The 26,636-nt window shown below is 36.8% G+C and overlaps 1 protein-coding gene across 2 annotated transcripts in view; it reads left to right on the forward strand.

Annotated features, from left to right (window-relative positions):
* Positions 1-26,636, forward strand: part of ADCY8 (adenylate cyclase 8) — a 387,812-nt gene that overhangs the window by 148,681 nt on the left and 212,495 nt on the right. For both annotated transcript variants that reach the window (XM_072603060.1, XM_072603059.1), the window contains exons 4-5: positions 5,035-5,146; positions 23,574-23,701. In XM_072603060.1, coding sequence (XP_072459161.1) covers positions 5,035-5,146; positions 23,574-23,701 — 240 coding nt within the window. The remainder of the gene's footprint in view (positions 1-5,034; positions 5,147-23,573; positions 23,702-26,636) is intronic.

Consider the following 26,636-nt stretch of genomic DNA (forward strand, 5'->3'; position numbering starts at 1 on the left):
TTCAAAAACTGAGTGATTTTAATAACTTTTTCCCACATGTCCATTTTCTTTATTTCTCTATTACCATTTTAAAGCATGGGTCCTTTTCACCAGTTCTTTCTGTCACCCTGTCCTTCTGTTTGTCTGTCTCCCTCTCTGTTAGGATGTTTATCTCCTTCCATCCCCAACTCCCCCAACCAGTGTCTATTTCTCTGTCTCTGTCCTGTGACCTCTGACCCAGGTAGAGAATGAGAATAATGAGTGTATTCAAACTTATTTTTCTTTCAGTCATTATTGCTTGCTCTCCTTACAAAATTTGCATCCATACCTTATATTTTTTACTTGACAGAATAACTTTGGAGGTATAAATTCTTGTATGGTTGTTTTTAAAAACAAACAGTGATCTCCATTTTCTTTTCTTTGCTGTTATTTCTTAGTAGTACTCCCCCATAGAACTCTTCATTATAGCAAACACCAACAGGCAAATTGATTATGTGTGACAACACATACCTCATTCTTTATCAATAGTCCACCACCTCTTTGCTGAATCACTGTATTGATTAGAATTCTCCATTATTTTTATTTCAGCATTATTTTCTTTTTAATTTGCGTTGGATGAGTACTTACAAGTCTTCTCTAAATCACTTATGCTGGTCACTGCCTGCCCAATCCTTTATTCTCAAACATCTTAATCCAACCCCCACCCCTCTATAATGTCCCACTCTAATGCTACACAAGCCTCATCCTGTGATCTCTGTGATCCTCTCTATAGGCAACAAACTTATTTTCATCTTAAATCTTTTCCTTTTCTACTTCTTCTGCCTTCTGGTCCTCAGTGAGACTTACCTGCCTCCTGATGGCACAGCCTTCCTAGCCACTCTTTCCAGCACTGATTGTACTTCCTCCCCTACTCACTGGATAAGGTGAGGGTGTTGGAATACTACTTCCTCCCCAATGCTTTTTGTAAGCTTTCCCTCTGCTACCATCAGTCTTTTACCATCTCCTCCTTTAAGGTTCACTCAATCCATATTTAGTTTTTGTTATTATTTTGTTGATGAGTCATGTCCAACTCTTCATGACTCCATTTGGATTTTTTCTTACAAAGATCCTGAAGTGGTTTACCATTTTCTTCTCCAACTCATTTTACAGGTGAAAAAACTGAGGCAAACAGGGTTAAAGCGATTTGCAGCCAATGTTGGAGGACAGATTTGCGCTGAGGTCCTCCTGACTCTAAGACCAGCACTCTATCTACTGTGCCACCTAAGTACTACCCTTTCATAATTCTGGTAGCTGTTGTATACTGACCTTCAAGACATTCCCCTTCTTTCCACAATTGTTCAGTACCTGGTTTATAATATTTCTTTTCCAATTCCTGCTATCATACTAAAGACTTCAACATATCTTTAAATCCTGCCTCAAACACCCTAAATTTCAGTTCTTCAAATTACCCATTTCCCATGACCTGTGTCTCCACCCCACCTGTTAACATATCCTCAATCTTGCAATCACCAATAAATGCTCTACTTTCATGTTCCTGAAGTCTGAAATTCCCTTCTCTAATTATAATTCATTTTCATTCCATCTTTCCTTGCCACCTCAAACTTTGTTCTTTGTCTTCATTGTGACCTCCAATCCCTTGACCTCTCATGTCTTTTTCAGGTTGTCACCTCTGTACTGGCTATATTCTCCTCCCAATTTTGACACCTTAGTGAACCAGTTCAACACTAAACCATTCTCTTTTCTCAAATCCTTTGGCATTTTATCCTATCAAATATCTTGCCATGCCAAACCCCAGCTTTGGATTACTCCCAGCATCTGCTGTCTTAGCTCCTACTCATACACAGTTGAATCAGTCTGGAAAACAAATGATAAAGCCATGCTGACTGACAGAGTTCACTGCAGATTTATGTTACATTTCTCAACTGAGTCCTCATTACAGCAAGGCAATCCTTTACCAATTTACTATCCTTCTTCCTACAGTTATTTTTCCCAAATCTTTTAATTCCTTTTCAAACCTCCCCTGGCTTGTCTTCCCCCTACCTGCTCAACTGAGAATAATGTCTCCTATTTACCAGATAAAATCAAACTATTCCACTAGAACTCTCTTTCTCTCCTCTTCTTCATCTCACAATTCTCAAATGCCTTTTGTCACTATCTCCTAACCCTTGATTCACATGAAATGGTGGCCCTTCTTCTTGCCAAGGCTAACCCTTCTACAAGTATTCACCTTTCCATCATTTGTTCTCCAGCAGATTGTCCCTTCTATCATATCTTCTTTCTCATTTATCACGCCCTATCTATGGGCCTACTTCTCTATGAACTATATATATGTCTATGTCTCCCTCATGTTCAAAAAACAAAACAAAAATCTTCCTTGATTGTTCATTTGTGCTATCCAGCTCCCAAATATCTACTCCCTTTTGTAGCTAAATTCCTTTAGATTATCTAAAAATCTATTCCTCCAATTCCTTTCCTGTTAGTCTTCTTAACTCTCTACAATCTAACTTCCAACACCATTATTCAAGTAAAACTGCCCGTCCCAAATTTGCTAGTGGTCTATTAATTGTCATTTCCAATGGCCTTTCTCAATCTTCACCTTCTTGATCTGTCTGTAGTTTTTGATACTATCGATTACCCTCTTCTCCTTGATATTCTCTTCTCTCTAAAATTCTGTGACACTACTCTATACTGTTTCTGTCTCCTTTGCTGGATCTTCATTCAGTTAATGGTGGTGAGTGCCTTCCAGGGCTCTGGGCTAGACCTTCATTTCTCCTTCTATGCTATTTTGTTTGATAACTTTATCATCTACCTTTGAATCCAAGTATCATTTCTATGCCAATGATTCTCAGATCTACTTGTCCAGGAGTAACCTCTCTCCCAACTTACAGATTAGCATCTCCAACTACCTATTTGATTTCTTAATTTGGATGTCCTATAGATTTCTTAAACTCAACATATCTAAAACCGAGTTTATTCTCTTAACCCCCAAATCATTCTCTCTTCCAGTCTTCTCTATTCCTTTTGAGGCCACCACAATCTGGGTGTTATCCTCAATGACTCACTCTCACCTCTCATATCTAATACGTTGCCCTTTCATTGATTTTTATATCCATAATATCTCTCATATGCTCCTCTTCCATCCTCTGACACTGACTTTACTTTCAGAAAGTCCTCAGCATCTCATCCCTGGAGTATTATAATAGCCTGTTGGTTGATCTCCCAGACAGAAATCCTTCCCCATTACAAACCATCCTCCACTTAAATTAACCTTCTTAAAGTATAGTTCTGATCATATCACCATTCCTACTTGATAAACTCCAATGGTTCCCCATCACCTCCAACATTAAATATAAAACCTTCTATTTGTCATCCTAAGGCTTCACAACCTTCTCCTTTCTCCCTTTCCAGGATTCTCACACTTTGTTTACCTCCACATACTATGTTATCCAGGGACACTGACCTCCTTGTTATTCCTTCCACAACATATACCACCTCCCAACTCAAGTGTTTTCACTGGCTATCCTCCATGCCTAGAATTCTCTCCTCATCTCTGCCTCCAAGCTTTCCTGGCTTCCTTCATTTGAAAGAAGTCCTATTCTCCTATAGAAAGCTTATCCCCTTAAGTGCGGTTTCTTCCCTATTTTGCTTATCTCCAATTTATTCAATCTATAGCTTGTTTGTATATTGTTATTTAACTCTGTGAGCTCCTTGAGAGCAGAGGACTATTGTTTTTTCTATTTCTTTGTATCTCAAGCACTTAGCAGAATGTGTGGCATGTAATAGATCCTTAATAAATACTAGCTGATTTGGATTTATCATAGTGGTATAATAGACCATCCCACAGAGTAGTAGAGTATGCTAACTTCAATGCTTTGGCAAACCCATGATCTTGTCAGTGAGATTATTTCCTCTACTAATAAAATCCATACCCACTCAACTTTTGCCTCCTCATCTTTCTTTGCAGACATTTTAGGACACAACCAACATGATAGGTGTTCTTCTAGTCACATTAATTAAGAGAATTCTTCTAGATCAGGGATCCTTAACCTAGATTTCAGGAGGTTCATAAACATAGAATTGGAAAGGAGATAAAAATTTTTATTTTTGCTCACCTCTGACTGAAATTTAGCATTTTTTTCAATTATTTAAAACATATTTTGAGCAGAGGTCTATAGACTTCATTGGTGTCAAAGGGGTCCATGATAAAAAAAAAAAAAAGGTTAAGAATCTCAATCCTACATGATCTCTAAAATCCCTTCTAGTTCTAAATTCCTTAATCTTATTGTCCTACCAAAAAAACGTGAACCGTTATTCTATGTTTTAATATATGCTGACTTGAATAAATTAAGAAATAAAAAAAGCATTCTTGAGGACTTAAAACGTGTCAGATATTTTGCTAAGTCCTGGAGATAGAAATAAGGGCAAGCAAGCAAGACCATCCCTTCCTTTCAAGGAGCTTCCATTCTAACAGGGAAGGCAACACATAGAATTGGAAAGTAGAGGAGGGTGGAGAGTCAGTACGTGCCAGATAGACTGATTTGGAAATGGTCAGGAGTTCATGGTGACCTGACTTAGGGTCACCATGCAAAGGTAAAGCTTCACCTATCCAAACCTAAGGGCAGAGGCCAACTTTCAATAGAAGGAAGATGGCCATGGGGTGTCATGATTTGGAAATAGCTAAACTAAAAGGCTAGAGTTATATAACTTGGTTAAAATTTCACTCTCCAAAATATTTTTTTAAGAAGAACTTACTTTTGTAACAGAACTGGTGAGCCTTAGAAACAGCTCACAAACCCTCTGCCAGTAAAAAGAATGGGAGCTTTCAGCATTCATTTACACTTCCTGATCTTATGAATTGGCCTCCTCCTGAATTAGACCTGGTTTAAATCCTAGCCCATTCATTCATCCCCCTTGGCTTCCTCAGCAATGCAGAGTTAAGATCTCAAACCCACAGATGCTTTGTTTGTTTACATGGTGTTGATATGTCTCTCAGGATGAATTAAAATACTAATATCTTTTTTTCTCACCACCACCCCCCTTCCCTTTTGTGTTTAGTATTCTTTTTGCAGATGTTAAAGGATTTACCAACCTTTCCACGACCTTGTCAGCACAGGAGCTGGTCAGGATGTTGAATGAACTCTTTGCCAGATTTGATCGACTTGCCCATGTGAGTTGAATTTAATTCCCTCTCCATCTTTAGAAGGAGTATGAGACTGCATGCTTAATTAGAAAAGAGAAGGACTTCAGCTGCCATTGCTGATGGTGTTATCTGTCTGCATTCTGTCCTCTGTGCATTGACAGGAGACTCTCCTATCTTTCTGCTGGATCGATGTTGGTTAGTTAATGACCCATGTTAGAAAGTTTGCTGTCTAGTTTTTGCCCTTTTATAGGTAGCTGTTTCAGTGACAGTCAGTCGCGGGCAGGGTACCATCCAGGAGGCATTTCAATCTGTTTGCCTCCCCCACCATTATTTCCCTATGCATGTGGCTTACTGCCGTCTATACCAAAGGTCAGGAAGGAGGCTTTATTCAGTGATTCCTGGGTGCAGTCTCCAAGCCAAATTCTGCCATCTGGCATGAAACTGCGTTTTCTCAAGGGCATATTTAATCCACTGAACTTTTCTATAACCGTGGCTGAATCGTTCACTTTTTTGAACCTTCTCAGATTTTAACTATCTCTTTTGGAGCCCAGAACGCTTTAGCTTTATTTTGTAGCTTGTTTGATTCAAAGTAGCCTCAAAGGGTGGTTTATAGAAAGAATCATAACTTTTCCAGTCACACAAGTAACAAGGAGAATCATAATTTGAACACACGTCCTCTGATCCTAGAGCCCCTGTTGATTCCAGTCTGGCATGGATGAGTAAGTGAAAACATAGATTCCCTAGTGTAAGTCACAAAAAATACACTGGAGTCTTACAACAGCACTCTGTGTGTTAGACTAAGGCATAATTTAAGGAAAGTTCATTCATGACTACATCCAAGGAAATGCATCTAGTACAACTTCAATAGTATCTCTTTATGATACAGTTTTGCCTCAATTGTGGTGGGTTCTATAGGACAGACTCAGTGAGCCTTCTAATGCTTCATGGTACATTTTCTTTCACAAAAGTGATTTCTGCTGGCATGGTACAATGCTTAGGCACAATCAATCAAACGTAAAATTTATCAATAAGTGCCTTATTTAAGAATTCATTCACTTTAGAGTCACATTGGAATTCTGACCTAAAGAATCAGAAGGAGCTTACATTTTGTGGTTCAAACAACAGAATAAAGGGTAGCATACATCATATCACTTCTTCCTCTTGCTTCCTGGATAAAATGCAAACTCCTTTTTTGGGTGTTTAAAGCCCTTCACAATGGGACTCTAACTTAACTTTGCTAATTGATTTTATATTGCTCTACATTTCAGCCAAACTGGTCTACTTCATGCTGTTCCGTCCACACTTTTGCACAAGATGTCCCCTTTATATTTTGGATATTCTGCATCCTCATCTCTACCTCTTGGAATTCCTAGCTCTTTTTCATACTCAGCTCAAGCTTCACCTTCACATAAGACCTTTCTTGACGTCCTCAATTGCTGATGTTTTCTCATTGCCAAAATTACCTTGTATTTTTTTACATTATTTTGCCCAATAGAATGTCATTTATCTGAGAGCAGGAACTGGATTTTTTGTTTGTTTGTCTTTCTCTGTGTGTCTATATTGCCTGGCACAGTTCCTGACATATAGTATGCATGTAAGAAAAGTTTATTGATTTGAACTAAATTAAATTGCAAGTGGATGAGTAGGCAGGTTCCACTAGTTCTCTGCTCTTTCAAATTCCATTCATTCCCTGCAGTACACATTCTAGTTCTTCACTAGGCTAGGCCTTAAGAACTTGAACTGAACTTTCTCAAAAGACTAGGTACATAATAACTGTTTATTGGTTTGTTTTTATTCTATAGAGAATTCTCAGTTTCTTCAGTTGTTCAGATTCCAGCAGCATAGAACAAATGCTTTTCAGTAAAAGCTTGTATAGGGGAAAAAGGGGGCCTGGTAGATTATTTAATAAATGCTTAAATTAATGATTAAATAAATCTGTGAGTTCATTGATATGAGATTTTCTCCAATTTTAAATATCAATATACCATTTCATCATGTGCAATATTTGCTGGTTAATCAGCTACAGGGAGTCTACTGTCTAGATCTCTTGACATTGCATAGATTCCAAGGAAGCACATGATGCACTGCCCATCTCCTATCCCCGTCTCTTGATATGTGATCAGCCCACTTCCATTTTTGATCAGATGTCTTTCCATTTGTATCATTTGTGATACTTCCGTTATGTCGTTTTCATTGGTAATATGTTGTAGTCTGACTAATGGCCATGAAGACACCCTGCTTTGCCCTTTGGGTAACCAACAACTTTGATTTTGGGGGCAATGATGGCATCCTATGACTCACATATAAATATCATTACAAGATTTATTTTAATGGATCTTTGATTGTGGGTTATTAAAGGTCAGTGTACAGTTTTCTTATTCTTTCTTAGTCTATCTTATGTCAACTATGTGTTTATTTCAATATCCATCTATAGTGTCTGTTCAAAATATATGTACTCTACAGAGTTAGTTGTCCAACCAAAGATATAGCATACAAGGGTGGGGAACCTGTGGCCTTGAGGCCACATATGATGTTCTAGGTCTGTGGGTGTGACCTTTTGACTGAGTCCAAGTTTTACAGAACAAATCTTTTTATTAGGGGGATTAGGGGAATTGCTCGAATTTAGCCAAAGGACAGCACTTGAGGACCTAGATGGTCACATGTGGCCTCAAGGCCAAAGATTCCATACCCCATATCTACTTGTGCTTAATCTACTTGGGTCTGTCTGTGTGAATACTTACACCAAACTGTTCTGAGTGATTGTGGAACTCCCTTGGAAGGCTGTTTCATGTTCTAGGACTTGCTTCAATAAACACAAACTAATCCACATTCAGAATCTTTTAAAAACACTTTTTCCATCTCCAAGTATGTATGTGTGTGTGTGTGTGTGTATATATATATATATATATATATATATATATATATATATATATATACACACACACACACATATGTATATGTATGTATGTATGTGTATATATGTATGTATTATGTGTGAGTGTGTGTGTATTGTGTGTGTATGTATCTACATATGCATGTATCAATCCAGTTCTAAATGACTTGGAACCTTTTATAAGCTTTGTTCATCCTAGATACCATGTGAATAGGAAACTACAATAAACCCTGGATAAAGGATTCTTTTAAACTTTTCATTGATATCTTTTGGGTTAGAGTGGCACCAGTTATAATCCAGATGAATCACTATTGAGTCAGTCATGAGTTTTGGTCACATATCTGATAAAACTGTAAGAGCAATGCTCCTATAAGAAATCTCTAATGAAGACAGAAAGAACTGTATTAATAGAATGGAGATGGAGACTGGATCTGCTATTGCGTTGCTATAGGGAACTCTTAGATGAGCAAAGTCCCTCTACCAGTACAGGTCAGTACCTTCTCTGCAGGTTATAGTCTTAGAGATTTGCCTAGAGCACTGAGAGGTAAAGTGACTTGCCCAGGGTCACATGGCCAGGAGGTGTCAGAAGCAAGACTTAAACCCCAAACTTCTTGCCTCTAAGGACAAGTCTATGCCACATAGACTCTTTCTTAATAGAATCGTGTGTATATAAACACTGATGTATGCTTATATTTCTATATGGAAACACTTTTACTTGTTTGCTATATTTCTGAATTTATAAGTAGCTTCTCTGTATAAAACTTTACTCTGTAAAGTAGAAGTATAAGTGTAGATATCGTAACTATGACCTGAAGAGTTGAGTATATATGAGCTCCCATGTGGCTACTTCACGTGGTACAAGGAAACCCCCTTCTGTTCATTATGATGTCCAAGCCCACCAAAATATTGTAGTGAAAAGGGGAAAGGTTACCTTAGAAGTGGGGCCTTTTAAAGTGGCAGAGAATGAATAAATTTGTATGCTTTTCTGCCCATAGAAGCTTTGAATTGCGTGTTATTATGGGTATGCATGAGAGATATGCCTCCTGGGTAATGGACTTGGTGAGCCAAAGTCAGCCAGTGATCATTTTGGATGGGACCAGTTGGCTACAGGTGTGTGTGTGTGTGTGTGTGTGTGTGTGTGTGTGTGTGTGTGTGTGTGTACACATTCACAATTATGTATATATTTGTTGTTATTGAATCATTTCAGTCCTGTCTGACTCTCCATGACCCTATTTGGGGTTTTCTTGGCAAAGCTACTAGAATGATTTGCCATTTCATTTTCCAGCTCATTTTACAGATGAGGAAACTGAGGAAAACAGGGTTAAGTGACTTGCCCAGGGTCATAAAGTCATTAAGTTTCTGAGGGCTAATTGAACTCAAGTCCTTCTAACTCCAGGACCAGCTTATCCACTGTGCCACCTAATTGCTCTTATGTTCATGTATATTCATGTATGTATATACATATATATGCATAATGCACATATTATTTCTGCATATACACATATGAATATATGCATATGGGTGTATTGTATAGATATATACATATATGTGTGCATATATATGTGTATGTATACATGTGTGTAGATATATAGGTACATACATTATATATATGTGTGTGTGTGTGTGTGTGTGTATATTGTGTGTGTGTATAAGAGTACTGAACACTAAAAATAGAAACCAGTATGTGTAATTGGATCCCTTGTTATTTCTGTGCTAAGGAAATGAACTTCAGTACAAACCCTGGGGGAAGAAAAGATTTAACTACTTTGCACAGCTTGGCAAAACCACAGAATATTGTCTGTTTCCTCCAGTTCAGAGAAGAGGCCCCTCATTGTCCCAAACCATCCCTTTTCATTTAAACTCTTTGCTGGAGTTCATTCACAGCAGTGATCCATACATTAGGCAAGTATACATCTCTCTCTTTTAGGCCTTGCTTTACAATGGTAATCAGAGGATCAGGGAACAAAGCTGTTTTTGTTATTCTGGCTTTCAAGGAATCTTATGATTTTTATGTAGTTCCTAAGATGTCACTAGGACTATATTTACATATGCACTGGAGGCACTTTATTGGTAAAGAACCTTTAATCTCTTCTTGGATTCTGTTCTCTGTTGGTGAAGGTAACAAAATATTGATCTACTGAATCGAACTGTTTTTTAGTCAACAAACAAGAACCACAATGGAATTTATATTTGCTGTACTTCTCAATCAACTGGAATAATCCAAAGAAATCCTCTACCATAGAGCATCATTTGCAAAAGCCTTCCTGTTCCTTTTGACACTTTCATCTAGGATGTCCTAGATATATCTGCAGATCATAGAAATTAAAAAGTAGACATATGGTCTGGTAGTTCTTGATCTTTCATTATTGAAAATTTGGTATTAATAAGGCCCTTTATTTTTATAAGAATTTAGCTTCTTTTTTTAAATATTGTAAAACTCCACTCCCAATGTCCTCAAAATCACATAACTTCCAGGGTGGATCATCTTTGGTCTAGTCCAGAATACTACTGATCTATTTTTCTTTACTGCTATTTCTACCCTCTCATGGAGCACTTCAGGAACCATGATGTTATATTCAAATTTTGCTAGTTCTCCTTCTCTGTTGATGGAGAAAGCAATATGTTATACAAATTTCCATGGATCTTTTCCATTTTGTGGGCATTTGTTTTCCTTCTGGTTTTATCTTTAAATGTCTTCCAGATAACTTGGATTGTCTTTTGCAAAGTATTCTGTAAGTTGGTTTTTATAACATCCTTCTTGATGTTTTAATGATATGGCGATACGATTTATTATCTTCCATCATCCTTCTACATCATATTTTACTAATTTGCATTCTAAAGCATTTAGCACATAGCTTGAGACATAGTAAATACTACATAAATATTATGTAGCTATTATTAAAATTATCATTATTATTAATAATAGCTATTATTATTCAGTTATGGTCATCTTTGACAGCTCTTTCCATGTGTCAAGCTAGTCAAGTATCTGCTGGCTAAAGTAGTTTCTGAGCTCTCTTTGTCCTCCTTATTGTGGAATCTCATTCACATTAGTTAAACTTCTTTAGGAAATTGTTGTTAGAACATGTTGAAGTCTATCTGCTACCCTGTTTCCCATTTTTTCAGAATTAACAGTTGTTTAAACGGATCTTCTTGGAGTTGAATTCCATGACCCTTCTTTTTAGGGGTGCTTTTCTTCTACTCTGTCAGAGATTTTGATCTTTGTAATAACAAGCTGAGGGTTTGACTGTACATAGAGAGGTATGTTGGAAATGATCACCTCCTTAGTGATCAGTCATATCCTCTTTGTTAGAATATAGTCAATTTTGTGCTTTGTGTTGTTGATTGCCCACCACGTCCAGTGTCTCTTGATTCTCAAACAATATGTTCATGATATATCTGTGTAGTTTATAAGTCTTTGCTTTCATTTCTCTCTTCTGAAACATATTCTGATATATATTTTTGTGTTCATCCTTAAATACACACCTTTTCACTGAAGTCATCCAGTATTGAAGAATGTGTTATCTAATATGTAACAGAATATGCAATCTAATATGGAAACTTTTATCAGGTCACTTCTGGTGTGATTCTTTCTATATATGCCTAGGCTGGTTTTCAGAAGCAGAACAAATCTCTTGTTAACAATGTTAGCTAAATCATTACTGAGCACACAGTTAGTACCCCCTAAGAAGAGTGATCATGATATCAAGTTCATTTTATTTAAGAATCACTGGAAGAAACTAGAGATGTTTAGCCTGGAAAAGAGTATTTAGGTATGGAAAGAAGGTATAGTTGCTGTTTCCAATATATGAAGGACTATTAGATGGGAGGGAAAGGATTAGATTTGTTCTGTTTGGCTCCAGAGAACTGAAGTGGGAGAAGCAGATGGAAGTTCCAAAGAGACTAAAATAATCTTGGTATGAAGATAAGCTTCCTAAAAGTTTGAGTTATCCCAAAGTGGAAAGTGCTTCAGGAAGTAATGGAATTGTCTGTACTACAGATCTTCAGGCAAAGACTGGAAGACCTTTCATCTATGTTGTAAAAGGGATGCTTATTAAGATTAGACTGCTTCAGAGGTCCCTTCCAGTAGGAGAATTCTATAATTTTGTGGCTGATCAGGCCCAAAATATTGAATGGTGATTAAATATCAAGAATTATTCTATAGTGATAGAGGTATTTGTAAGGAAGAGATGACACATTTATCAAATATGTTGATGTCCTAAAGCTAGACTACTTGCATAATACTTTAAGTGATAGAACTGGGATTCAGTAATGTAAATCTCAGGAGGAATAATGTATGGAAGCTAAGATGAAATTTAGCAGGAATAAATATAGCATCTGAACTGTTATATTTATGTTATATTAAATTATATTAAATTTAAAGAAAATCAATTGCAGAATTACAGCATGAGGGGAAAAAATTACTAAAAAACAGTCCATGCCAAAAAATAACACTTGAGTTCTAGCAGACTTGAAGGTTCAATGTGAGTCAACAGTGTGAAATGACAACCAAAATGTTAAGGTGATTCTTGGGCCTCATTAAGAGAGGACAGAGTTAGGAAAGGAATAATCCCATGCTACTCTTTCTTGGTCAGACCATATCTGATTTGTATGTCCAATATTTCCAGAGAGCAACTGACATTTACAAATACCTCCAGAGAAGAACAGTAAAAATTTGAAACAGTACCGTAGGAGGCCCAGTTGAAGGAAATTGAGATATTTGTTCTGTAGAAAAGAAGGCTTAGGGCAGACTTTCAGCAGTCTTAAAAGTATTTGAAAAAAACTATCATATGGGAGAGTGATAAGTCTTGTTCTGCCTGGATATGTAGAGTAGAACTACAAGCCTTGGTGGAAAATGCTACATATTTAGGCTTGGTATAAGGGGAAAAATCCTGTTCAAAACTGGAATGGGTTTTCTCAATAATATTTTTGAAATATTACAAGTCATTGAAGCATTCAAATAAGTATTCCTTTGTATACCCACTGGCTTTGTAAAAAATGGTGCTCCAAACTGAATAGTACTTCCAATGTGGCCAGAAAAATACAGCATAGAGTGTGATCAGTACTCTGTTATCTGGAAGCTTTGTTTTTATTTATGAGGTTGTAAATGGCATGATCCTAATGGCAGTTCTTACACACACACACACACACACACACACACACACACACACACACACACACACATACAAACACAATACAAACATATATACACACAAAAGTACACATACTGGCTTATATTGAACTTTTCCACAAATGTACCAAATACTGCTTGCACTGATCTCTTCAGGAAAGTGAATTCAAAGTGGTCAACGATTCTGATATTTCCACCAGATATAAAGTGTAGGCTGAATCCACATGGTCTCCATCACTTAGCATGTCATCCTATTAGACTTAGAATCAGAGATTCTGGGTTTAAATCATTGCTGTGATTTGGACCAGTTGGTTAAATTTCTCTGAACTTCCACTGTCTCATCTGAAAAGAGGCTCTATGAAAAAGGTAAGTGCATCTCTACCTTTTCAGGGTAGTCAGGAAGCCATAGCCTGGGTGCAATCAGAATATGAGTTTGAGAAGCTTCCCCATCACTTTTCAACGCTTTACATTCTACTTTATAACCTTCATAACCATTGTACAACAGAATTTGGATCTCAAAAGATCTCAACAAATTGGAATATATAGGCTGAAGGTTACATAATGAAACTGGAAAAAGCATTAAGTCCTGCACTTGGGATTGTAAGATCAACAATATCTATAGGATGGGCATGTTATGGTTACAAAACAACATGTGTGAAATAACCCAGGGGTCCTTAGTGGGACTAATTTGTATTCTGTTACTAGTAAAGAATGCCAGAATGCAACTAAGATGGAAAGGGATAGTGAATTCAGAGAAATATGGAAAGATCTTTGTGAAATCATGTAAGAGTAAAAACAGAGTAGAAACAGAGTAGAAACAGAGACATGGAGTACAAAATAACTAGAAGCTGTAGTTGGAAATAAAGTTTATTGACTCCAAAGATGGGAATTTTTTTTTCTATACCACCTTCTTTGCTTAGAAAATCTTCTAAGAAAACTTCTGCTTTGATATTATTTCATCTTGAACCTGGAAGAGAACAGTTCTTCTTTTGATGTACTGGATCTTGTGTTTTCATCCAAGTGTAGCTCATAGTCAGAAATCAGACATAGAGGGAAATATCCTCTGAGAGTCTCATTTCAAGATTGGCTCTTAATGCAAACAAGAGTCTGACTCTAAACTAAAAGACATTCCACTTAAAGACCTTCACAATATGGCTCCCATCTATCTTTCATTTTTCTCATTTCATATTTCTTCCCTTTGCTTTCTATTTTGGTCAAACTTCCTTGCCAGATGTTAGCTATACAAAACATCCCATCTTTATACCTTTGCACAGGTGGTTTCTCAATCTGAAATTCAATCCCTCATCATCTTCCCATGGATAATCCCTACCTACCTTCCAAATATAACTCAAGTACATTCTCTTATATAAGGCGTTTCCCAATTGCTCATCCCTTCCCAAGATATTAGTGCCCTTTCCCTCTTCTAATTTCTTTTTCTAATGTTTATTTATTTATTTTTAGATTTCAACATTCATGTCCACCAAATTTTGAATTCCAATTTTTCTCCCCATCTCACCCTTCCCCCTACCCCATATCACCTTGCATTCTGATTACCCCTTCCCTCTATGTGCCCTCCCTTCTATCACACCCCACCCTTCCCTTATCCCCATCTTCTCTCTTTTCTTATAGGGCAAGATAGATTTCTATACCCCATTACCTGTATTTCTTATTTCCCAGTTGCATGCAAAAACAATTCTCAGCATTCATTCCTAAAACTTTGAGTTCCAACATCTCTCCCTTCCTCCTTCCCCACCCATCCCCACTGAGAAGGCAAGTAATTCAATATAGGCTATATATGTGTGGTTTTGCAAAAGACTTCCATAATAGTCATGTTGTGTAAGACTATATTTCCCTCCATCCTATCCTGCCCCCCATTTATTCTATTCTCTCTTTTGACCTTGTCCCTCCCCAAAAGTGTTTACATTGATTACTCCCTTCTCCCATTTGCCCTTCCTTCTATCATCCCCCTCATACCACTTGTTCCCTTCTCCCCTACTTTCTTGTAGTATAAGCTAGATTTTCATACCAAATTGAGTAGAGTAAACTTCACTTTCCTCCTCTCACCTCCTCCCTTTTCTCTTCCATTGAAGATTTTTCTTATCTCTTTTATGAGTGATAATTTGCCCCATTCCATTTCTCTCTTTCTCCTCCCAATATATTCCTCTCTCACCCCTTAATTTCATTTTTTATAGATATCATCCCTTCTGATTCAACTCAACCTGTACTCTCTGTTTATGTGTGTGTGTGTGTGTGTGTGTGTAATCTCTCCACCTACCCAAATACTGAGAAAAGTCTCAAGAATTACAAATATTACCTTTCCATGTAAGAGGAATGTAAACAGTTCAACTTTAGAAAGTCCTTTATGATTTCTCTTTCCTATTTACTGTTTCATGCTTCTCTTGATTCTTGCATTTGAAAGTCAAATTTTCTCTTCAATTCTGGTCTTTTCATCAAGAAGCCTTGAAAGTCCTCTATATCATTGGATAACTGGTTTTTCCCCTGAAGTGTTATACTCAGTTTTGTTGGGTAGGTGATTCTTGGTTTTAATCCTAGTTCCTTTGACTTCTGGAATATATTATTCCAAGCCCTTTGATCCCTTAATGCAGAAACTGCTAGATCCTGTGTTATTCTGATTGTATTTCCACAATACTTGAATTATTTCTTTCTAGCTGCTTCCAATATTTTCTCCTTGACCAGGGAATCTGAAATTTGGCTACAATTATCCTAGGAGTTTCTCTTTTCAGGTCTCTTTTAGGAGGGGATCGGTGGATTCTTTGAATATTTTTTTGTCATCTGGTTCTAGACTATCAGGGCAGTTTTCCTTGATAATTTCATGAAATATGATGTCTAGACGCTATTTTTGATCATGGCTTTCAGGTAGTCCCATAATTTTTAAATTGTCTCTCTTGGATCTATTTTCCAGGTCAGTTGTTTTTCCAATGAGATATTTCATATTATCTTCCATTTTTTCATTCTTTTGGTTTTGTTTTGTGATTTCTTGGTTTCTAATAAAGTCATTAGCCTCCATCCGTTCCATTCTACTTTTGAAAGAACTATTTTCTTCTGTGAGCTTTTGAACCTCCTTTTCCATTTTGCTAATTCTGCTTTTTAAAGCCTTCTTCTCCTCATTGGCTTTTTGGACCTCTTTTTCCAATTGAGTTAACCTATTTTTAAAGGTGCTATTTTCTTCAGCATTTTTTGGATGTCCTTTAGCAAGCTGTTGGCTCACTTTTCAAGCTCTTCCATGGCCTGAGGTCATTGCATATTTATTTTAGAGATACTGGATGCAGAACCATTGACTTCCTCCGGCAGTATGCCAGAGTATCCAAAAGGATGTTCACCAAGACAGTAACCTTTTACAGTCTCATTTTTTTTCCCTTTTTGGGGCATTTTCCCAGCCAGTTACTTGACTTCTGAATCCTTTGTCAAGAGGAGGGTCCTAATAATCTTCCTTACCTCAGGACTATGCTCAGAGCTGAGATTTAGATCAGCTGCTCAGTTCCCCCAGGGGCTTTAGACAGAGTGCTTCACAAATGGACAGTGCAACAGCTGCCACCACTGCTGCCACTGCTACCACCACTGCTGCAACAGTCACCACCTGGAACCAGTACTAGGGGAGCCCTGCTCCCCCTTTCCCAGTTGGGAAAGCCCACTCACTGATCTTTGAAGTTTTCTTTGGCACTTGTGAGTTAAGGGATGTGAGGCCCTCCACTACTACTGGAGATTCTGTCCCAGGTTCTGGTGCTGTTCCTTCCAGTGCTGGTGCTGTGCAGCCAAGACTGGACTCTACTCCTCTCTGTATCCCACGCAATAGACTCTTCCTGTTGGCCTTCCAGGTTACCTTTGGCTGGAAATCTCTTTCACTCTGTAACTCTGTGGCTTCTGCTGCTCTAGAATTTGTGGAAAGTCATTTTTTACAGGTATTTTATAGGCTGTGGGGGAAGAGCTAGAGTATATGCATCTTTCTACTCCCCCGTCCTGGCTCTGCCCCCCTAATTTCTTTAGATCATATAGAATCAGAGATATAAACTTGGAAGTGACCCCAGAGATCATCTACTCCAAACTTCTCATTCAATATAGCAGAAAACTGAGCCCAGGACAGCTTAAGTAACTTTCCCAAGATCACATACATAGTAATGATCAGAAGCTTAAACCCAGGTCCTTTGATTCTAAATACAGTGCTATTCTCACCTTGCCATACTGCTTTGTACATACTGATTATTTATTTATCTGGCTGTATAATGAATCTTCCCTTTTCCCTCTAGAATACAAGGTCCTTTAAGGAATTTTTGTTTTTGTATCATAGGGTTCCTTTAATATAATAGAACCTTAACAATGAGGTGGGGAATTCAGCTGAATATAGCCTGTTATTTTCCATAAACATAATAACTTGAATTTATATACTTAAGCTACTCAGTATTTTACAAGGATTATCTCATTGCACACTCACAATACTCTTATGAGTAAGGCATGACAGGTATTATGATCCCTGTTTTGCTGCAGCTTAGAAGTTAGGTATTTTGTTACTCAAGTTTACACAGCATGGAACTGATGAAAAAAACTTCAAATTCATTCAAGATATGGAATATAAGTAGATGGAAGGTTAGAAGTAATTAATATGCCCCATTCAAGTTTTTCAGTTCTTTGGCTGAAATTCATGAGATGAGGGTTTCCTGACCAGGGGTCTGTGAACTTGGATGGGAAAAAAAACTTTATTTTCACTAACCTCTAAATGAAATTTAGTATTTTCTTCAATCATGAATGTAAGCAACAAACCACAGTCATTTTAGCAGGATTTGTGACTTTGTCTCCAATAGAAATAACGGATTTTTTGTGTGTTAGAAGTGATGCAGATATTTTACAAAATCTTTTATACTCATCACTATTTCAAAATTACTCCAGTTATTAGACCTACCACTAGATCACACCTAACCTCAATTATGCTTCTACAAACTATATTTCAATATAATTGGTTTTCTTGTAATCTTAAATACCTAATTTTATGCACAGAAAAATGTCATTCTTAGAAGGAGTCCCTAGATTTCACCAGATGGACAAAGGTATCCATGACACAGAAAGATTAAGAATTCTTATATATTATATGTGTGTGTACCTACATTCCATAGATCAAACTCTACTGCTTTCCTATGATCTCAACTCCTACCTGGTAGGTACCTACCACACACACACATATATACATACATATACCTATACATACACACCAATTTTGTTTATTCTTGTTTTTTACTATGGTGGCCAGCTGGATCAGAGCAACTATGTTTGTGACAAGTTTAATAGAATTTCCTTCATGAATCAATTAATTTCTTTTACTTTAAACACAGCACAATGAATATATGACCTCATACGTTAACTTAGATTTTTACTAAAGAGTTTTGTGACTTTAACATTATTCTCTTGAATAATCATACTAATTGGGAAGTGAGAAATATATATATATGTATATACACATATACATATAGATGTATGTATGTATGTATGTATGTGTGTATCTCAACCTTTACAGAAAACCCAAGGTACCATGTTGACCATATTATACACATAACTACAGAAACATGAAGTTTTATGACTTCTATTTCTTCAGAAATTAATTATCAACCTGAAATTTTTTTCACTTCTTTCCCAGTACACTGAGCCCTGGTAATAGATAGATAGATAGACAGACAGACAAGACAATTAATAAGATGATAGATAGACAACTAGATAGATAGATACAGAAATAGAAACAGATATATACACATATGAAAGGAACAGTGAAACAAGTTGAAAAGTTCCAGAAGTTGTTATGTGCCTCAACTGTTATTCAGATATGATAATAAAAAAGCATTTGGTAAAAGAAAATAAAGTTGAAATCATAGCAAGAACTAGAAGAGTGTACATTGTATTATGTTTCATAGTTACAAAGTACTTAAAAACTCATTGTTTCATTTAATACCTCATGAATTAGGTAACAAAAGAATTATCATCATTGTACATGAGGGTAAGTTGAGGCCCAAAGCAGTTAAGTGACTTTGTTGCATAAGATCACCTGGAAAACTCATAGCCAGGTTTTCCAAGTCTAGCACCAGGGCTTTCAGGATTGTACCACAGTCTCTTGAACAAAGAGAACATATAGAGAAGCATAGAAGGCCTGTTACACCGTATGAACCTTCTGGCTGGCAAATATTTCACAAAGCCCGTTGTTTTTCAGCATAAGCAGTGTTTATAGCAATTCTCTCTGTGGTCACAAAAAACTAAAAATTGAGGGGATGCCCATCAATTCTTGATTGACTGAATAAGTGATGGTATATGATTGTGATGAAATATGATTAGTGTTATAAGAAATGCTGAGCTTGATGATCTTGGAAAAACGTGGACAGGTTAGCACAAAATAATAAAGAGTGAAATGAACAGACCCCCAAAAAATGATGTATACAGTAACAGCAATGTTGTTTTAAGAACAACGTTGAATTAATAAGTCATTTTGAATATTACAAATGCCCAAATTAATTACAAAGGACCTATGAAGGAAGATGCCGTCTTCATCAAGAGAAATAACAGACATATGATGTATAGAATACTTTTACTTATATGTGTATGCATATGTATGTATACGTGTGTATATCTATATGCTTACATATAGATACACACATATATTTGTGCCTAATGATGACCATCTCCAGGGCAGGGGGAGAAGAAGGAAGAAAATAAGGGAAAAAAGAAATTTACGTAATAACTATTATATATTTAAAAGGAATAGTAATTTGTACATAATAGACTTGCAATTTCATATACAATCATTTTTTCTATTCTACTATGTTACAGAAATGCTTTACTTCTTAAGTTCAGAATAAAATAAATAAAATTTAAAAATGAAACCTCACTACCAAAAAAGAAAAAGTATAGTGTGTCTGCCACAGCTTTTTCTTATGGTGACATCTTCAAGATCAACTTGGGACTTGCTTATGTGTTCCAAGCTTCAATTTATTTTATTTTATTTTTAAAGCTCATTCACCCAGAACCTTGTTCTGAGCATAAATATGAACTCTTCAGAGCAGTTCCAAAGAAACTGAACATTAATAATTATAGTAATAATAGGTAACATTTATATAGTGCTTACTATGTGCCAGGCACTATGCTGTTTTCCAATTACTATCTCATTTGATGCTTACAACTACCCTGGGAGGTAGGTGATATTATTATCCCATTTTTACAGATGAGGAAACTGAGGCAAACAGATTAAATGACTTGCTGGGGTCATAGAGCTGGTAAGTATCTGAGGCTGGATTTTAACTCAGGTCTTCCTGATTTCAGACCAGGTCACCCAGTGGGAGTTGAGATCATAGGAAAGCAGTAGAGTTTGACCTATAGGATAATATCTGCCTATACCTTTTTACACATTATACTAAAAGCCTTGTGTTATTGGTTCAATATCTATTTTGAACATAATAACAATTTGCATTTATATATTTAATATATGTACAGAACTCTCCCTAGGAATTCTGGCAAAAAGAGCACTTACTACAAAGTAGTTACTAGAGGGAAACAGGGAAAAGACCTCAACGAAAATGCCCATGTATTCCCAAAGGACGTTGTAAGGTAGCTCCCAGGGGAGGGAGTGGGGTGATGGGTTCATAAATTTAGAACTAGGACCTATGTAACCACTTAATTTTAGAGATGAGGAACTCTTATTTTACAGATGAAGAACTGAGATTCTTGAACTGATGTCTAAGGTCACACAGATAAAAAGGAGCAGAATTTTGATCTGATCCTCTAACTCTGGACTCAGTACTCTTTTCACTATACCCCATTTTGGGGATAACTTGAGGAAGAGTTCACTTGGATTATGGACATCTTGGGGTGAGGGAAAGAAGCATCTTGCTCTTCATCAGGCAGTTGCCAGGGCTCTAAATTATAGTCCTGGAACAAAGCCTGATTGCCTGACTCTAAATACAGATCATGTGTACATGGATGTGGCGCTAAGTCAGAGGGGGCATGACAAATCTCAGTGCTTCTAGGTCTTCTGTGGTAGACTGGCAAGAGCATTTGACTTGGTCCCAAAGGACTTGGCCTCACACCCTGACTGGCACTTACTTAAGTGACTGACCTTGAATAATTAATTACTTCCTTTCTCTGGTCATTGGCTTCCTTATCTGTAAAAGGGAACAATCATATCTATAATCCCTACCTCATAAGACTGCTCTTCAGACAAGGAGTTTAGTAACCTAGATAAACACTAAGGTCCTTTCCAGCTCAAAATGTGGGATTCTTTGAACTATAAGGGACCGTATCATGGCCAAACTAGCAGCTATTTCCCTGGGGATGAGAATTTTTGAGGAGAATATGATACTCTGGTACCAACAGTCAAACACACACACACACACACACACACACACACACACACACACACACTCACACATACACACTCACCTACAAATACCATTTAGTGCTGCTGTTGCAAGTCCTTCAAGCTTGACCAAGCTGTGTTCTGCTAAAGGCAAGTGAGCCCTCAGTTTCCCAATAGTCACAGGGTCAACCCATAACTACTCACAGTCTATTAGACTGAGTCCATGGCCTTCCTCAAATCCCGTTTTGATTTCCATGTATTCTCAACTCACAGAAAAACCCTTATCTGAAACTATACATTAAAAAGAATCAATATCCATGGAGTGCCTTCTATTGAATTAAGTAATGACATCAGGCTACAAATGTCCATGCCCTTTGACTCACTGCTAAACATAAAGCCCAAGGAGGTTAAAGATAGAGGGGAAAAAAGAGCTCATCTATACCAGAAAATTCATGGCCACCTTTTTTTTTAAATGGGAGCAGAGAATTTAAAATTCTGTAGATGCCCTTGATTTGGGGAATGAATTGTGGTACATGAATGTGGAATATTTTAGTATTTTAAGGAACAATAGATATCATTAATTCAGTGAAATATAGGGAAACAATTTATTAACTGATGGTATGTAAGTAGAACCAGGAAAACAACATACTTAAAGACTACAACAATGTGAATTTAAAAAAATCAAACCAATGCAGTGCAACTATACTGATCAAGCATGGTCCCCTAGAAATGGGAAAACACAACTTCTTCCCTTCATTACAGAGGTAGGGCACCATGGACGTGAACATTGCATAACAGTGCATTCACTGTCACACTTTCTTTACTTATGGTTAGTTTTGCTGACCTCATTTTGTTCTCATTGTTATTCTTTCTTACAAGGAAAGGTCCTCTGGGTAGGGTAGGGTAGACAAAAAATTAAGCATTTTTTAAATTAAAAATTAAGATTAAAATATATATAACCTATGTATTATATTATTGAACTTAGTAAGTGATAACTGATTTTTCTAAATGTTTTCCAGTTAGGGAATCCCTTTCTTCAAGAACTGAGTATGGAGTAGTGCAATGGTTCTCAAAGTATAGTGGTCCCAAGACTCTTTCAAAGGGTTCTCAAGTTCAAAACTATTTTTATAATAAAAGTAAGATGTTATTTGCATATTAAAATAATCCTCCCTTTTCCAACTACATATTCGTGTGAGGCATGATTTTCTTCTATGCTTCAGTCAAAATAACGTCACAACAGATTGAATACAGAAGTATATATGAAAATCAAATAGTCTACTATTAGGTCAGGTCTTAAAGAGATTTGCAAAAATAGGTAAAACAGTGCCATTCTTAATATATTTTTTGTTTTAGAAAGTAGAATTTTTTTCATAGATATATGTAAAATACATGATTGGTTTGTTATTATTTTGAAATAAATTAATATTTCTAATAAAACCACTTTGCCATTTCTTTCTCTGGTAGTTTAAGACAGAGGTTAAATGACTTCTCAGGGTCACACAGCTAGTAAGTATCTGAAGTCAGATTGGAGCTCAGGTCTTCCAGGCACCAGGCCTAGCACTCTATCCACTGAGCTGCCTTATTTAATACAGCATCTGTCAATAGATATAACCTACATAAACAGGAGTCCTCTACAATTTTCAAGAATGTAAAGGGGTCTTGAGACCAAAAGTTTAGGAACCAATGAAAAATGAATGACATACTGGATTTCAACCCTCTCTCTGCCACTTAGTATCTGTGTGACCGTGGGCACAGTCTTTTGACTTCTCTGAATTTCAATGAGTATTAAAACTCCCTACATCAACTAATTAATTTATAGACAGGTTAATATAATGACCAATCTCTATTGATCATTCACTTGTTTGATTCTTCCAGGACTAATGAGGAAGCTATAGCAAAGGCAGCCTAAATCATTAGTCTTGGTTTCACTGACAAATTAGTAAGAGTAAATCCAATGCTACTCTGTAGTAAAAAGCTACAATATTCCTTCATAACTACCTTATTCTCAATCCCTCCCTAAGGATATTCTAAAACTTTAACCCCTTTGCTAATCAATTTCTCTTCTTTCTTACTATGTCAAATCTAGGAACATCATTGTCTTCGGATTAAGATCTTGGGAGACTGCTACTATTGTGTGTCTGGACTTCCTGAACCTCGTCCAGACCATGCCCACTGCTGTGTTGAAATGGGACTCAGTATGATCAAGACCATCAGGTAATGTGAACTTTGGAACTGCAAGTGACCGGTGTTCTGCTCACTTATTGCTAAGCAGCATTTAGTCTTTTTTGTTTCTTTTTAGGCTTTGAGAAATGGGTACTCTTTCACACACTATCCTCCCCCCGCTCCAGTCAAATCAACTTATCCTTAGATCACTTTAACATCAATTAAACAAATCACATTATATTAATATATATGCATGGTAACACATGGAGTGCATGGTATAGATTGATAGCACTGGGAGTTGAATGTCATCTTAACCCTCCTCCATAAAATGAAGTGTTTGGTCCAGATAATCTACTCATCCAACTCTAAAGTCTTATTTATTGGACTATTTTCTCAACAGAATCATTAATGTTTCTCAAATATTCAAATAAATGTGTTGCCCTTAGAAGAATTTTCTACTCTATTCCTTTCTCACAAATAGTGAATCTTCATAATTTTCTCCATGAGATCAAATGTACCTAGTTCAGTTGGGCCTCTCTGAAGGCTAAGAGTCTGATTCTGAAAGGCTCATTTGACAGATAGTAGCTTGCCTCAGATAAAGGGATGCATTTAAATTAAGCAACATCTTTAAAGTGCCTGAGAGGCCATATGAACTAGTTGAAAGAGGAATAGAATTGAACTCAGGAAGACCTTGGTTCAAATCTTGTTTCTGACATTTGCTAGACTTGAAACCAAGTAAATCCCTCTGACTACTCTATTGAGAAATAGCTGCATTGCTGGCTCCCATTGTTAAATGAAGTTGACAAAACAATGAAACCATAGATTCTTGGCACTTTCCTCCTGAACCGTTGACATTATTGGAATAGGCAATTCAAGAAATTCACTCTGTTGATACAGCTAGACATCTGCTCTTTAACTTACAGTCCTAGAGACTTACCTGACTTACATTGTCCTAAGATACATAAAACCCAGAATCTATTCTCAAAAATCTTACAATCAGTCTGAATAAGTAAACATATAAAAGTAAACTGTGCTACAAAGGAAGGGTAAGTTCCTAGCAAAGGAAAAATGTAAGCAAAATTATAGAGAAAGAGAGAACATTTTTAGCTGGAAAGGTCAGCGAAGGCTCTATTAAGGAACAGCCATTTGACTTTAGCCTAGAAAGAAGCAGTTTGGGGGCAGTTAGGTGACACAATGGATAGAGTGCTGGGCCTAAAGTCAAGAAGATATTTGCCTGAATTCAATCTTACCTCAGACACTTACTAACTATGTGAACCTCTTCAGGTCACTTGACCCTATTTGCCTCCGTTTCCTCATCTGCAAAATGGGCTGGAGAAGGAAATGGCAAACTAACCCAATATATTTCCCAAGAAAACCTCATATGGTATCATGAAGAATTGGACACAACTGAAATGAATGAAAAGCTTTATAAGAGAAACTGATTCCAATAGACAGGAAAATGGGTCTGAATTCATTGTAAGCCTGAATAAAGATGCACACAAAGGCAAGGATAGCAAGAAGACCAATCTGACAGGAATGTGAAGTATATAAAAGGGAAAAGTAATGAAAAGGTAGGTCCAAGCCAAATTATGAAGGACTATAAATGTCAGGCAAATAAATTTATACTTTATTGGATAGGAAATGGGAAGTTGTTGGCGGCTGTAAAGTAGACTCATAAAATTCCAGAATTAGAAATACCTTAGAGGTTATATAGTTCAACTAATTCTAGAAGAGTCATATGATCCGACTGATGCCATAGGGAAGTTATTTGGGCAATAGTGTGAGTGCTATACAGGAAAAAGGGAACCAGTTAAGACACTGTTGCAAAAGTTTGAGAAGAGATGAGGGCCTGAACTAAGCTCTTCACAAAGATTTAACGGTTATAAGACACAAATTCCTCCTAATATCTATATCACCTATTTCACAAGGTTATTGTCAGGATTAAAGGAGCTACAATAATGATTTACAAATATTAGTGCACTATAGACATGAATTCCTATTATAATTATCATGATAATTATTGCTATTGAACAATGAATGGATGGGAAAGATAATGATGAGGCAATAATGAAAGGATCTGGCACTTGAATGTTAGGGGGCAGGAACAGCTAAAGATGAATCCAAGCTTCTGTCACTGGAAAGATGATGGTGACATCCTCAGGAACAGAGAAGTTAATCAGTTAGCTAGTCAATATATATTTATTAAGCATTTACTATGCGCCAGACACTGTCCTAAGCCCTGAGGATACAAAGAAAGCTGGAAATATGACTTCTGCCCTCAAGAATCCTACATTTAATGGGGAAGACAACATATAAATAATAAGGTATACTTGCAGTGTAAATCTAAGTCCTCTGACACTTCCATTCATCCTCTGGAACTTACTGGGAATGAAAGAGCCCATCAGATTTTAGAAGGAAAGTCAGGTAGGGGAGTAATATCAGTTTTAAGACTGCCTAAAGACCTTCAGATAGAGATGCTGGCAGGATGTGCAGCAGAATGTGTCCACCAAGTTTTTGAGAATGCAAGAAATCTAAGTATTCTGAGAATGCAGTTTCAGAGGGAAGGCATTAGCCACTGGGTGGAAGAGGGAGGAGTTACTAGGAAATACTTGTGTCCGAAGATGTGATTTTAATTGAATCTTTAAGAAAGCCAGGGAAACTAGATGAAGAAGAGAGAATTCTAGGCATGCATAGTGCAGATGGATTGAGCTGGGAGATAGAAGGTCATGTGTGAGAACAGGTCACTGTGGCTGGAATATACAGTGAATGAAAGGGGAGTGAAGTATAAGAAGCCTGGAAAGATTGAAGGAACCAGATTATGAATGCCAGGAGGTAATCAGGAGTCACTAGAGTTTATTGAGCAAGGATGGTGATATTGGTCAGATCTATTTTAGGAAAATCACTTTGACTTCTAAGTAGAGTATAAATTGGAGTGGAAACAGAGTTACAAAACAGGGAATGAATTAGAAAGCAATGGCAATAGTCT

The sequence above is a fragment of the Notamacropus eugenii genome, chromosome 4 (assembly GCF_028372415.1).
Source record: "Notamacropus eugenii isolate mMacEug1 chromosome 4, mMacEug1.pri_v2, whole genome shotgun sequence".
NCBI classification, from domain to species: Eukaryota; Metazoa; Chordata; class Mammalia; order Diprotodontia; family Macropodidae; genus Notamacropus; species Notamacropus eugenii.